Source organism: Podarcis liolepis (assembly GCF_965112155.1).
Source record: "Podarcis liolepis genome assembly, chromosome: 1".
In the NCBI taxonomy this organism is placed as follows: Eukaryota; Metazoa; Chordata; class Lepidosauria; order Squamata; family Lacertidae; genus Podarcis; species Podarcis liolepis.
In genome coordinates, this window is record NC_139554.1 from 126,515,939 (window position 1) to 126,531,348 (window position 15,410).

Here is a 15,410-nt window from a genome sequence, read left to right on the forward strand (position 1 = left end):
TTGCGAGGCATTCGTCTTTGCGGGGCACCACTGTATTTCTGAGCAGACATATATGGGATTGTGCTGTAAGGTGCTAACTCTACCAAGCCGTGCTTGATTGCCAGTATACTGCAAAGAAGTATTGGTCTAGTTACCCTTCAGAAACACAATCAACAAGTGTATAGAAGTTTTTAATGTTTGATGTCTTAATGTGTTTCAGCTTATTGGAAGCTGCCCAGAGTGGCTGGGGCAAACCAGTCAGATGGGTGGCATATAAATATTTTCATTATTATTAAGGGCATCCACAACCACTCTTGTGCACAGGACTGCAGTCTTAAACTATCCCATCACAAGCTCTTATTCCCTCTACCCTGTCCTTTGCATATATATATATATATATATATATATATATATATATATATCTTATAAATGAGTTATTGGCTGCTTGACACTAGTTTTTTAAAAATTGTGGTTCCAGAAAGGAGTTAAAAGCTTGTTTGATTAAATTTATACATTACTATATTTCCAACTGTCATTACTTCTCATATACGCAACATGTCGTCCTACAGGTGAGCTCACCTCATCTTCATGTATTACAGCTTAAAGAAGAGGTTGTTCAACAGGGAGAGAAACACAGACTGTTGTAGAAAACAAGAAGTATGCTTTAATTTTTAAATACACACACGCGCCTCCTCCCTACACACACACACACACACACACACACACACTTATATATTACACGGTAGTGGTCAAAAACAAGAGGGAAGATACCAGAACTACAGTACATTCTTGCCCATGATTTAGGGTGCCTCTGAGGCCAGTTCTGCTCAGTACCCAAGCTTCCTTTTGGAGGCCCAAGCAACTGTTCCTAGCTGTGTGAATTTGTCACCTGCCCCTTCCACTTTAACGATTCTAGAATAATCACTGTTTGCATAATATTTCATCACCAATGATATACTGGATTGTTTTGTGCCTTTGGGTTTGCCTTACCTAATAGTTAATGAGCAGAGCAAGGCACCCACAACCTCGATACGCAGGGAAGAGGATAAGGTTCAGTACATAGCAGGAATAGTGCTGTTCAGATAATTTAGGCTACAGCTCCCATTATTCCTGCCCTATCGTCCATGCCGCTTGAGGCCGATGTGGGTTCGAGCCCACCATCCTGACGACATCACATTTGCTCCCCCTGCAAGATACAGGTGCGGACTGTTATTGTCTGAGTTGTTATGTTAGAGGGAAAGCGTTTTCCGCAAGCACTGCACTTTTACAACAGCAGGAGATGTGCTTGCTCAAAGCTACCCATCAAACATACAAGTCCTATCCCATGGAACATGCCAGGCTGATGAAGGGAGACATAGACATTTCGGAAACCAGCATTGGTGCATTTAAATAATCTTCGACACTGCCCCGTTTTAGGATTCAGCTCTGCTATTTTTCCAAAAGTCCCCAAGGCCTTTACCTACAGGGAAGCCTATCCTGTAGCAGTTACACCCTCTGGGCTGCTTGTGCATGTATTTGGCACAAGCTTGCCCCTCACTATGTATAGAGATGTAATTGCAGGGATTTAAAGACCCCAGGGGGAAGCATTTAGCAGGATGGGGGGCTGTAGAAACAGTTTTTTAATAAAACGGTTTGAAAGTTCCCCAGAGGCGTTATAAGAATCAGAAAGGTGAACCCAAAGTTTTAGAGGATTCCTAGCTGCCAGTCAAGTTTGGTGTGTGTATATATATATACACACTCTTTAAAAAGGACTTTTTCTTCATTCCTATAGAGCACAGCTAGTTCACACAGGAGCTCTTCCTCTGCTAGCTTCAGGAAGTAGATGGATGCTCACATAATAGGTCCAGCCTTAGGCTCTGCCTAGGTATAGCATCACCGGCAGCCTGAGAAGTGGTGTTCACAGGTACAGGGTTATACCTTGCAGCCTGGAACCTCCTGGCAAAGCAGCCCTTCACTTGTTCAGCTCACTTAGATATTTCCTCTTGATGAACTGCAGGTGGTTCTTGGTCTCCCAGCGCTTCAGGCATGCCTGAGAAGGAAGCTTGGTCGGCCTTTCCTGTTGACACATAGGATGCTTTAGTCAGATCTGCAAGTAACTCACAGAACGTGCAAGAGAAAATATTAATGTAATAATAATAATAATAAATTTTATTTATATCCCGCCCTCCCCAGCCGAAGCCGGGCTCAGGGTGACTAACAACAATAAAATTGTACAACGTTCTGAAATCATTTCATTATAAAATTAATTCAACTCAAAATGATGGCAACCATTAGGCTAAAGTTCTGTGAAGACTGCCAAAGGAGGGAGTCAGGCTGTGCCCTGACCAAAGGCCTGGTGGAACAGCTCTGTCTTGTAGGCCCTGCGGAAAGATGTCAAGTCCCGCAGAGCCCTAGTCTCTTGTGACAGAGCATTCCACCAGATTGGAGCCACAGCTGAAAAAGCCCTGGCTCTAGTTGAGGCCAACCTAACCTCTCTGTGGCCTGGGACCTCCAAGATGTTTTTGTTTGAAGACCGCAAGTTCCTCTGTGGGACATACCAGGAGAGGCGGTCCCGTAGGTACGAGGGTAAGGTGAGCAGATCAGCCTTTTGGATTGATAGGGCCAGGTCGTAACTCTTGGCTAAGCCTAAAACACACACAAACCTCTAAGATCCACTAATCTAGTAAGCGGACACCTTCATCTATCAGAGGAAAGTCAGTCCAGCAATAAATATCTGCAGCAGCCAGATAATCTGTTAAGTTCAGAACAGAGGTGAGTTTTCAGTGAGGGACTGTCTCTCATGGAGGATGAAGGCTGAAGCGTTTGAGGAAGAAAGCTGATAAAAGCTTCAACATCTACAATCCTTTCCATTTGTTATGATTATTCTTCCAATTAAGGTACCAGCTTCCTTCCTCATGGAAGCCTCTATGCCTCTGGAAGGCACATGAAATGAAGGACATTGGCAGCTCACCTCGAAATTTAAGAATAAAAATCACTTGTTGGAGTTCTTCCCCCAGACAGCTCGTATAACAAGAAGAGGAGGAGGAGTTTGGATTTGATATCCCGCTTTATCACTATCCGAAGGAGTCTCAAAGCGGCTAACATTCTCCTTTCCCTTCCTCCCCCACAACAAACACTCTGTGAGGTGAGTGGGGCTGAGAGACTTCAAAGAAGTGTGACTGGCCCAAGGTCACCCAGCAGCTGCATGTGGAGGAGCGGAGACGCGAACCCGGTTCACCAGATTACAAGACTACCGCTCTTAACCACTACACCACACATGAGTAAAAAAAAGGGCTCTCTCTCTCTCATGAATTCTTCACACTGCCATTTTAAAAACGAACAAATCTTGAGGTCTCTTGGCACAGGCATAAAGATTGATTGCAACCATCTTCATAGCGCATAAAACTGAATTTTTACAGGCACTCCCAGTATAGTACTACTCTCAGCAGCAGCAGCAGCACAAACAAGGGAACAAACCATTAGCGAGCCTGTGTCATGACGCCTTTTTTGTTTGCAGAAGGTATTCCCTTACTGACCTCTTTCTCATGCTCCTCACAGAAGTATTCTCCAAGGTTCTTCTGCCTGTTTTTCACCAGTTCACGCTGCAGACTATCGAACTTAGACTTGAACCAGTGGTGAGCTTCCTCAAGGTTAGCAGTTATCTGCAGCAGGGAAGGCATTCAAACTCGTTACATTCCAACCTCATGGTCCAGGGATCCTTTGACACAAATCACCTTGTCAAAAGGTTTTACATCTTTGAACGTCTTTCTGTAAAGACTAATCCATCAGGTTAATTGATCATGAGGTGCCTTCCTTGTTCCCAGTCATCAGTACAAGTCTGATAATGATCAGACACATATTGTACTCCCCAAAGCAGGATCAGATCCCGTTTTGTATTACTGTTATATAAAGAAAATAAATGCTTATCTTTTAAGGACCCCTCTTACTGTACCTACAAAGCTCGGCCTCTTAAATGTCTTGCTTGCAACTTAATTAACAAAACAATAATATTATCATTTATGATAGCAAGACCATTAAATAGGTCTTGTGAAAATCAGAGTGCACATTTGTGGACACATTACAATGTTAGCACTCAAATGCGTAACTAATATTTTGTAATGTTAAGGTTAGGCATGACTGGGTAAAGTGAATATAGTTGTATGTAGAGTAGCCTAGAATACGGGAAATTGTGCGCCCATCCTTTGCACAGTAAGGATTTAACTGCAGCGCTGTAATCGCAGGCATAGCTCTTAGGAATGTGTCGCCTCCAGATGATTTGCAACAACATTAATACAAGTGTGTGTATATTTCATGTGAATTCCCCCTTGCATGCTCAGAAGTCTCTACAGCTATCATATTGAACTCTCTTTTTCTTTGATACGGTTACACCTCTCACTGCTCAGCTGCGATACTGTCGTGTTATACTGACACGGAAATCCCTCTCCCTCTCTGCTTCAATACTTACATGTTCTGACTCTTTGCTGGCTTCTTTCAATTTCTGTTCAGTCTCCTCTTTGCATTTCTTCAAGTGCCTGACTGTGTCTTCCAAAGCCTTGAATGTTACGGAAAAGTCAGAATGAAATCATTTGCCATTCTTCTGCAGAGCAGTTTGCTCTTAGGTCTAGATTCTTAACTGATGCCCCACACCCAACCTGGAAAACAGGAGCTCACTTCTATGGACCTCTTTGCTATGGGCGTCTTACAATGTACAGGTGAAACTCGGAAAATTAGACTATCGTGGAAAAGTTCATTTATTTCAGTAATTCAACTTAAAAGATGAAACTAGTATATGAGATAGACTCATGACATGCAAAGCGAGATATCTCAAGCCTTTATTTGTTATAATTGTGATGATCATGGCGTACAGCTGATGAAAATCCCAAATTAACAATCTCAGAAAATTAGAATATTAAATGAAATCAGCAAAACAAGGACTGCAAATAGAGCAATATTGGACCTCTGAGAAGTAGAAGCACGCATATGGACTCAGTGCTTGGTTTGGGCCCCTTTTGCATCAATTACTGCCTCAATGCAGCGTGGCATGGATGCTATCAGCCTGTGGCACTGCTGAGGTGTTATGGAAGACCAGGAAGCTTCAACAGCAGCCTTCAGCTCTTCTGCATTACTCGGTCTCATGTCTCTCATCTTTCTCTTGGCAATGCTCCATAGATTCTCTATGGGGTTCAGGTCAGGTGAGTTTGCTGGCCAATCAAGCACAGTAATCCCATGGACATTGAACCAGGTTTTGGTACTTTTGGCAGTGTGGGCAGGTGCCAAAGTCCTGCTGGAAAATGAAATCAGCATCCCCATAAAGCTCATCTGCAGGAGGAAGCATGAAGTGCTCCAAAATCTCCTGGTAGATGGCTGCGTTGACCCTGGGCTTAATGAAGCACAGTGGACCAACACCAGCTGATGACATGGCTCCCCAAATCAACACTTCACACTGGACTTCAAGCATCTGGCATTGTGTGCCTCCCCATTCTTCCTCCAGACTCTGGGCCCTTGGTTTCCAAATGAGATGCAAAAGCTGCTCCTTCCGCAGATGAGCTTTATGGGGATGCTGACTTCATTTTCCAGCAGGACTTTGGCACCTGCCCACACTGCCAAAAATACCAAAACCTGGTTCAATGCCCTTGGGATTACTGTACGCCATGATCATCACAATTATAATAAAGGCTTGACATAGCTCGCTTTGCATGTCATGAGTCTATCTCATATCTTAGTTTCACCTTTTAAGTTGAATTACTGAAATAAATGAACTTTTCCACGGTATTCTAATTTTCTGAGTTTCACCTGTACAGAGCTAGGGGCTGGGGAAGAGAGCCGATGATGGAGGCCTGAGCAGCCGCTGCCATGGAGACCAATGCCAAAGTGTGCTCAGCAGCCACAACCCTTTAGCTGGGTGGGGCCGTGGCACCATTACCTGACACTCTTCCTGAATCCGCTGCCTTTGCTTCTGTTCTGCGACCAGCTGGTTCTCAAGGTTTCTGTTTTCCGTTTCCATCGCTTGCTGATTCCTGGCTAGCTGCTGCATCTCGCCTTGCAGGGTGGTCAACTCAGCGACAAATTCTTTGATCCTAAGGGACTACGGCATGAAAAGAAATCAGATCCCATTGTGAGACAGACTAAGTTGCGAGATTAATAGTCAGAGGGGGAGGTGAGCCATTGCTTTGTTACCATGTTTGGATTGTGTGTTTGATTTGGCAAACCCTCCCCTGGAAGGACTGATTTATTTTTTATTTTATTTTTTTTAATTGGTTTTAATTCATTTTATAACACCATACAAACAGAAAAGACATACACAACACATTCACCCCAAAAATAAACTAAATAAAGACATTATCTACCTAACACACCACACTGACTGACTTCCCTTCATCTCGGTTTCGGAATATGTTATAAAGATTTTCTATCTGCAGTTTCTTTTGGAAGGGCTGATTTATGGTGCAACTGGTCTGGGAAAATTAATGAGGAGACGCTTAGACTTTATTACATCGGAAAAGACTAAAATGGCGCCTGCCGCCCGAGCAGGACTTTTGGACCAGCGTGTGGTGATTTAAGGAGAGCCTTACAAAGTTCACACAGAAATATAATAATGTTTGGTTTAACTCGCCTGCGGAAACAACTCAGAAGTTATTAAGAAGAAAAAGGATAACAACAAGAAGACTGGAAGATGGGATTTGTGAACATCAAAAGCAGCAGAAATAGGAGATGATTGGACCCTCACTGAACTCGAAACATGGGAACCCCCAACAAAATTTAAAATTCGGCAAAATATTTGGACTTTATAATATGTATTGGTATAATTTGGAATAATTAATGTGATATGATTGGATTGTTAAATGGAAAACTTAATAAAAATTATTTAAAAAAGAAAAGAAATCAGGTCCCGTGACCCCATGCACGCGTTTCAATCTGGTCTTCACTCCCATTTCCTACACGGAAAAGAGATTCTACCTGCTCGTGGTTTTTCTTCTGGTACTGCTGCTTCATCTCCTCCATTTGCCTCAATTCTGTTTCAATCTCCTGGAAATAAATCACAAAAGCGAATAGAGGAACGTCCCGAGAAAACGCCTTGTTTCCGTGACAGAATGCAGTTATTAAGCGGCGCCTGCCTCTCTCCTGAAGTTTTGTTCTAATGCAATTCAGTAACAGGAAGTACAGTGGTACCTCAGGTGACAGATGCTTCAGGTTACACACACTTCAGGTTACAGCCTCCACTAACCCAGAAATAGTATCTCAGGTTAAGAACTTTGCTTCAGGATAAGAACAGAAATTGTGCTCTGGAGGCACGGCGGCAGCAGGAGGCCCCATTAGCTAAAGTGGTGCTTCAGGTTAAGAACAGTTTCAGGTTAAGAACGGACCTCCAGAACGAATTAAGTTCTTAACCCGAGGTACCACTGTATAGTTAAATCTCACTGGATTGTGCCCACAAATAGTAAGCCAAGGAGGGAGAGGCTATAGAATTGCCCTCCAAAATAAAGCAATGTTGCACAGCTGTCGTCTTGCTTCCCCTTGGACATAAAAAGTGGGACAGGGTGTTGGGCAGCAAAATGGGTTATGAAGCAAAGGCAGATCATGGGGACAGTCAACTAAAGGCCCAGGAATTTTAAGCGCTAGCATTGATGGATCTAAGCAAATTCCTTGTTGCACCTAGGGCTGGGCAAATTCTGGTTTTCAGATTCGTGATATATCACCAGCTAAACATTGCGATATACAGTGGTACCTCAGGTTAAGTACTTAATTTGTTCCGGAGGTCCATTCTTAACCTGAAACTGTTCTTAACCTGAAGCACCACTTTAGCTAATGGGGCCTCCTGCTGCCACCGCACCGCTAGAGCACAATTTCTGTTCTCATCCTGAAGCACAGTTCTTAACCTGAAGCACTATTTCTGGGTTAGCGGAGTCTGTAACCTGAAGCGTATGTAACCTGAGGTACCACTGTACTGATATATCACAACATGTGAAATAAGGATGGAACTATCTAGAGGCATTGGCTGACTTCACAGTTTTTCCCACATCGCGATTTTTGCAAAACACACACATACATCTTGATTTGAAATACATTGCCAAGTCAAAAATCATGAAATCAGTATCATGATATGGACTTCAAACTGGTTTGGGGCGATATATCAATATGGCACCCATCCCTAGATGCAACCTATCCTTAAATTTTCCTACTCCCTCAAAATCATTTGACAAGTCGTACCTGGTGAGAAAAGCAGGTAACAGTGGTCTGCAGTAATGAGAGTAATGATGATCCATGTTTTATTACAGTGGTACCTTGGTTTACAACAGCAATCCGTTCCAGAGGTCCGTTTGTAAACCAAAACAGGTTGTAACCCAAGGCGCGCTTTCGCCAATGGGGCCTCCAAAAAAAATAAAAATTGTCATCCAAAAAAAGGTTGCAAACCGGGACACACACTTCTGGGTTTGATGTTTGTCATCCAAAACGTATGCAAACCAAGGTACCGCTGTACTTAATACTTTTAATGCAGCAATTTCTAAAAATCCAGCCACAATTGCCTATCAAACCTGCTTCTATGGATGTGGAGCGCACACGTTTTGCCTGTTTCCAAACAGCATATATAACTGAAAAAGCCAAACTCCTACCTCCCCAGCACTGATCCAATAGAAGACACTGACTTACCAGCTTTTATCTGTGCTGAAAATGCAAAGGAAACTTAAGAGATTACATATCAATGCAATTTAGCACTGTATAGAGCTACTCTACTTCTGCAAGAGCCAGTTGGTTTGCAGCTGCAATAGAAACTCAGCTAAGGGGAACGCAATGAAGTCTCCTTTGAAGTCTCCAATCTATCTGGTATCAGGTTGATACTGAGAGGGCAACTTTCAAAATGGTAGATTGCAGGCTGTGTTCAAATCATTTGCCTGAAACACACACACACACACACACACACACACACACACACACCTGCACACCGGCTCACCTTTATCCTTCCTGCATTTTGCGCATTGTTAGTCCTGGCATTGAAGTACTGCGTGATTAACGCTTTCTGTCTCTTCAGCTTCTCCTTCTGACTGGCCAGCGCTGCCTCCTGCTCAGCGACTTTTGCCCGCAGTTCCCTGTTAAGGCGGGACATTTCTCCAGATTTAGTGCAGGCCTCCTCCAGGGCTTTCTTCAGCTACAGGGCACCAAGAAAGGGCAAGTTCATGCTCACTTCAAGAAGAAGAAAAAAGGGGGCTCAACACTCACTCCTAAACGACTCTTCTGCTCCCATCACCCCAAGAGCTTTCCAGGTCTTGGTTTCCTATCCTGAAGGCAATTTGTCCAGGGCTTGCTGGTGGAAAGGGGGAATAATTTCAGAAGCAAACATGGGTGTGGCCAGAGGAGGCAGGACTTGGGTGAAGAGGTGTTGCCCAGAGAGAGTCGCCAGACCAGGTGGGCGGGGCTTGGACAGCCATATTTGATACATGGGTCTCAGGTTCCTCACCCCTGCTCTAGGGCTATTATTATTTCTTGAGAGTAAGACAAGTCCCTGGTTAAAACTCCGGGTAAGCTGGATCCGGGTTTCCCAAACTCTGGTCCCCAGCTGTTTTTGGACTATAACTCCCATCATCCCTAGGTAGCAGGACCAGTGGTCAGGGATGATGGGAATTGTAGTCCAAAACCCTACCCAAGTTTGGGGAACCCTGAGCTAGATGGACAAAAAGTCTGACCTAGTCTCAAGCAGCTATCGATGCTCCCGTGATTTTAGCCAGCTGCAGCCTCATGAAAATTCACAGGGGCGCATATATCCATGGTGCCAAAAGGAATTGAAAAGTGATGTCTGCCATCTGAACCTGGGTTGACACCTTTAGGTCAGCTCTGAATGAAAAAGCCACCCCAGGGAAAGAACACACATTTTATCTTCCTCTATAAAGGTAGCGGTACCCCTGACCATTAGATCCAGTCACGAACGATTCTGGGGTTGCGGCGCTCATCTCACTCTATAGGCCGAGGGAGCCGGCGTTTGTCCACAGACAGCTTCCGGGTCATTTGGCCAGCATGACTAAGCCGTTTCTGGCGAACCAGAGCAGCGCACGGAAACGCCGTTTGCCTTCCTGCCGGAGTGGTACCTATTTATCTACTTGCACTTTGACGTGCTTTCGAACTGCTAGGTGGGCAGGAGCTGGGACTGAGAAACGGGAGCTCACCCCGTCGCTGGGATTCGAACCGCCGACCTTCTGATCGGCAAGTCCTAGGCTCTGTGGTTTAACACACAGCGCCACCCGCGTCCCATCTTCCTCTATACACCCCCACAAAACCTAGAAAATAAAATAACTGGCTGTTAAGTCGGGGGGGGGGGCATTGCTTCTAATCATAGCGCTCTTTGCTTCCCTAGGAGCAGTTTCCATCCAAACATTTTGCTCATGGTTTGTTTAGGCAGTGGGTTGCTTTACAAACCACGAATTAACCACGAGCTGTCTCACAAAAATTCCAACGAATAGCTTACTTCTCCAGCTTTGTTTTGTTTTCCACCTGCTCTTTCATCACGTCTTAAGAGGCACTGCTGGGTTCTCACAATTCCAAGCCACAGTTCAAACAAGCCATGGTTAGTAAGCCAACAGCAAACCGTGGCTTCGAATTATTATTTTGTTGACAGTAAACAAACCAGTTATGTGTGAATACTGCCCAGCAGCCATGATTTAACAAATGCTCAGCCACAGCTTAAGAAACATCAATTTAGCATTATGTGCAAACTAAGCTTAAAGGACGTTAGCAAAAGGGGAAAGGAAAATCAGGACCATGGCACTTACGCTGAAATTAACTTCTTATAGTAATATTGGACTCAGCTAAGCACATTTATTTATTGAGAGTTGGAAACTCTTATATATGGGAAAATATTCAGTTTCTGGGTATGATAAAAGCTTTTCATTTCTTTAATATAAAGAAAATGCATTCTATTTCCTTCCTGGCATGTTTGTATTTTGTAAAAAATAAATAAAGGGAGAATGAAAGGAAGAACAATTCTAGGAGAATTAGAAAGCAAACACACAAAGAAAACCATCAATATCAAGAGAGTATCAAAGGTTGAATGTGAGGGTGGAGAGAATGATCTATGATTTAAAGTTGGTTTGGTTGGAAGCCATCAACCATAGTTTTCCAGGTTCATACGTAACAGGAAGCAATGGCAAAATGCTGAATCCTGGCTTGTTCAGCTACTTGCCCAAAGGGAGCCCATGCATATCCTGGCTTATGAAGCCAGGATTTTCACCTTAGCATTTACGTGCAACCGTGACCACCGAGAAAAACTCAAAACTCTTCCACCTCCTCACACCTCAGCCGATTCCTTTTGAGCAGCCTTCTTGGTTACTTCCCGTTCAGTCTGAAACTGTTTCTTCAGAGTCTCAAGGCGATCTGCGTACAACTTTACTTCCAACTTGGTTTCCTCAATTAACTGGTCCCTTTAGTAAGGCAGAGGGAAATAGATTAACAGGAGGTCGTTCACTTTTTCAGGAAAGTAAAGTCTGAAAACATGCAGCACTGATGCTTCCCTAATAATAATAATAATAATAATAATAATAATAATAATAATAATAATAATTTTTACTTATCCCCCACCCTTCCCAGTTCAAAAACTGGGCTCAGGGCAGCTAACAAATTTAAAACACTTAATTATAAAAGCAGCATAAAATACATTATAAAAACATGAATAACAATAAAAATAAAAAATCAATTAGATAATCCCCAGGGCTAGTTGGCTGAATTGGTCCTACTTGGGCCAGCGAGGAGGCCAGGGGAGAATTAGCTGTGGGGTCTCAGTGTGGGTGATCTTCATAAAAGGGGAGGGGGAGGGAAGGGAAGGGAAATAAAAGATCAGGCTGAATTCAAATTAAAGGCCAGGCGGAATAGCTCTGTCTTACTGGCCAGACGGAAGGAGGTTAAATCCTTTTTCTTCCCTTTGCAATTCATTCCCCATCGAGACTCTGGGTTCCCCAGACAAATTTCAAAGCTGCAGACCCCCTCTGCACATTTAGGGCCCTGCCTTGCCAAGTTGATGGCTCAGCAGGTAACAAGTTTCTACTGCCTCAAAAGTCAGATCCGGACTTCAGCTGTTCAGACTGGAAAGGCAAAATCTCCTGCCTATCTAAGTCTTACCTGCATTCCATTAGTTCCTGGCACTCGGCTTCTTTGCTTTCCAGTTCATCTCGAATAAGCATAAGCTTGCTTTGCAGAGCGCTGTTGGTCTGCAGAGTTTGCTCTAAATTTTGGGCAAGTTTCTTGTTGTCTGCTTTGGAGGCCTCCAGAATTTTACAAAGAGCTTCCATCTTTTAGGGGGAGAAAAGCACAAGGTAGCAATGATTCTCTTCATGAAACATACAGTTGTGAAACAACAATTTTATTCCGATGATTAAACAACTTACGCAGCTGTCGCTCTGAATCTTAATCTGGGAATGGCTTCATGGATGGGGGGAAAACCCAGTAAAATGAACAGTCAGTTGCCAAATATACATTATGCTCAAACTAATTACACCAATTATTTACGGACAAATGAACTTTGTTCCTGCTATGCAGGATGCGATCCTTCCAGACAGGCCACCCACGCTGAATGCATTGCTGGTTTAGTCTATTATAGCCACTGGAAGATGCTAATTTTTACCTTAAAGCTGTGTTGAGATTGCAAGGTCATTTTGCTGTGGCATTCCTCCAGCTCTGCCTCTAGCATCAGAATTCTTTGCTGGCTTTGGGTCCTGCAAAAAAAAAGCAAAGAGACGATGCAAGAGAGAACAAACAAAGGCAAAGGGCGATAGGGAAGCTTCCTCCATGTTTTCTTCCATCAAAAAAGAGCCTCAACTATGATTGAATTAATTCCACCCTGCTCTTGAGGCATACACCGTTGAAAGACTCCTTGAATATTCTCAGACAATGGTTTGGTTTGCACATAATGCTAAGCCGTGGTTTGCTTAGCAAACCACATTTTAACCACGAGTTGTCTCACAGACGATCCAACCATAGCTTGTTTCTTCAAAGTTTGCATTGCTTTCCAGCTGCGCCTTCCTCATGCCTTTGTAGTTTGCCAAGCTTCCAAGGTGGGGAGAGACACCAAAGGCTAGGACTAACGCCGTAACACCAAGCCATGGTTAAAGCAAACCATGGTTCATACATCAGCAACACACCATGGCATCAGACTGTGGTTTCATGGTGCTGAACAAACGTGTTAGGCTGCTGGGCAGGGTTCACACACAGCACTAGGTTATGGTTTAATAAATTGTCACTTAGATAAGCAATAGAGGGACACGGGTGGCGCTGTGGGTTAAACCACAGAGCCTAGGACTTGCCGATCAGAAGGTCGGCAGTCCGAATCCCCGCAACGGGGTGAGCTCCCGTTGCTCGGTCCCTGCTCCTGCCAACCTAGCAGTTCAAAAGCATGTAAAAGTGCAAGTAGATAAATAGGTACCGCTCTGGCGGGAAGGTAAACGGTGTTTCCGTGTGCTGCTCTGGTTCGCCAGAAGCGGCTTAGTCATGCTGGCCACATGACCCGGAAGCTGTATGCCGGCTCCCTTGGCCAATAAAGCGAGATGAGCGCCGCAACCCCAGAGTCGGCCACGACTAGCCCTAATGGTCAGGGGTCCCTTTACCTCTACTAGATAAGCAATGGCTTGTACTGTTTTGCTTCCAAAGCAAATACTTCTCATTTTACATAAAGCATCCAAATTAATTACTCCTGGTTTTTCCAATGGCATCAGTACAAACAGCATTCAAGTTAACAGCTCCACCTTTTCCTTTTCCTTCCTTTTCTTTTTTTCAAACGTATTGAGAGACCCCCTTCCAGGTCCCTTGTCTTTCTTCCATTCATTTTCAGCCTAGCCAATGGTTATCATCATTCCCTCATTTGATCTTGATTTATCTGAAGTTAAGTACCTCTCTCACAATTCCTACCCACTCTGCAGCCAGTTTCTTATTTTTAAATGGAGACCATAAATCACACAGTGTTTCAGGGAAGACCATTCGTAAAAAAGAAGATAGTTTGACATGATTCCCCCCAAAATGATTCCTTATATTATTGTCTGCAATTATCATCTCCCCCCTTATATTATCCAACTCAGTTTTTTTTTAAAGTTCTCGCTAAATGTGTGTTTTGCTTTAAGCTTTGTTCCACCATGTAGAAGAAGAAGAAGAGTTTGGATTTGATATCCCGCTTTATCACTACCTGAAGGAGTCTCAAAGCGGCTAACATTCTCCTTTCCCTTCCTCCCCCACAACAAACACTGTGAGGTGAGTGGGGCTGAGAGACTTCAAAGAAGTGTGACTGGCCCAGGGTCACCCAGCAGCTGCATGTGGAGGAGCGGAGACGCGAACCCGGTTACCCAGATTACGAGTCCACTGCTCTTAACCACTACACCACACTGGCTCTCTCTGTACCTGGAATGCCATACAAAGCAGGCAGCCAAGTTACCTGTCCTTCTTCAGCTCAGCCACCTCAGAATCCTTGCGTCCCAGCTCAGTCTGAACCTTCTCCAGAGCCACCTGCATTTTGTTATGAGAGCCCAACACATTCTCCAACATAGCTGTCACTTTGGCATTGTCTTCCTTCGACTCTTCCAGCTTGCGTCGCAGATTGGTCATCTGAAGTACGAAAGGGGAATGCGAAAGAGCAGGGGGTCTCAATCACGATTACTTGGGATGGTATTGGGTCACAAGCGACAGCTGAGGGCCTGCTTTGTTTGCTGAAGGTCCCAGGTTCCGCTCCTGACATTTCCACTTCAAGGATATATCAGGTATCCCTGGCAAGACCTTTGAAACACTGGAGGCCAAACCCTGCCAGACAAATATAGGGTACACAAGATGGACCAGTGGTGTGATTCTGTATAAATGCAGCTTTGTGTTCTGAATGCAGAAAACTATACCTTTACAGTCATACCTTGAATCCCAAACACCTTGCGAGTCAAACGTTTTGGCTCCCGAACACCACAAACCTGGAATTAAGCGTTCCTGTTTGCAAATGTTCTTTGGAACCCAAACGTCTGACGCGGCTTCCGATTGGCTGCAGGAGCTTCCTGCAGCCAATCAGAAGCCGCAATTTGAAAGTCGAACGTTTCGGAAGTCGAACGGACTTCTGGAACGGATTCTGCTCGACTTCTGAGGGACCAGTGTACTTTGGGCTCTGAGAACGTCACCTCAATCTCCTTCACCCCTGAGAATAAGCATTTATAAAATGCCTTTTCTGAAAATTGAACTGTAGTGCACAGCCAAAATCAATGGGAATGAGATTGGCAGCTGTGTGCTGTCTGTTTGTCAAATGTTTGCATGGGTAAACATACAAATTGGTCAGATTTTCTCCTCCTTCCCCCCGTTTTATACGGAGACATTTAATTTTTAAAAACTGGATGAGACTTATATCCCATTCTTCCTTCAAGAAGCTCCACCACGCTTGCACAGTTTGCCAGGGATTCTCCCACCCAGGCACCAAAAAGGAGACCTACTTGGTTTTAACAACATTGACAGCA

General features: G+C 44.1%; 1 protein-coding gene across 4 annotated transcripts in view; it reads right to left on the reverse strand.

Annotated features, from left to right (window-relative positions):
* Window positions 1–459: 459 nt before the first annotated feature.
* The window catches only part of CCDC150 (coiled-coil domain containing 150), a 46,607-nt gene continuing 31,656 nt past the window's right edge, over window positions 460–15,410 (reverse strand). For 2 of the 4 annotated variants that reach the window (XM_083467841.1, XM_083467842.1), the window contains exons 19-28: window positions 14,360–14,529; window positions 12,563–12,653; window positions 12,061–12,230; window positions 11,240–11,366; window positions 8,909–9,103; window positions 6,916–6,984; window positions 5,882–6,043; window positions 4,424–4,510; window positions 3,495–3,620; window positions 624–2,035 (exon numbers count right to left, since the gene is read on the reverse strand). In XM_083467841.1, the coding sequence (XP_083323967.1) occupies window positions 1,931–2,035; window positions 3,495–3,620; window positions 4,424–4,510; window positions 5,882–6,043; window positions 6,916–6,984; window positions 8,909–9,103; window positions 11,240–11,366; window positions 12,061–12,230; window positions 12,563–12,653; window positions 14,360–14,529 (1,302 nt within the window). In that variant the 3' untranslated portion in view covers window positions 624–1,930. The other 2 variants (XM_083467843.1, XM_083467844.1) reach the window with 2 other exon arrangements.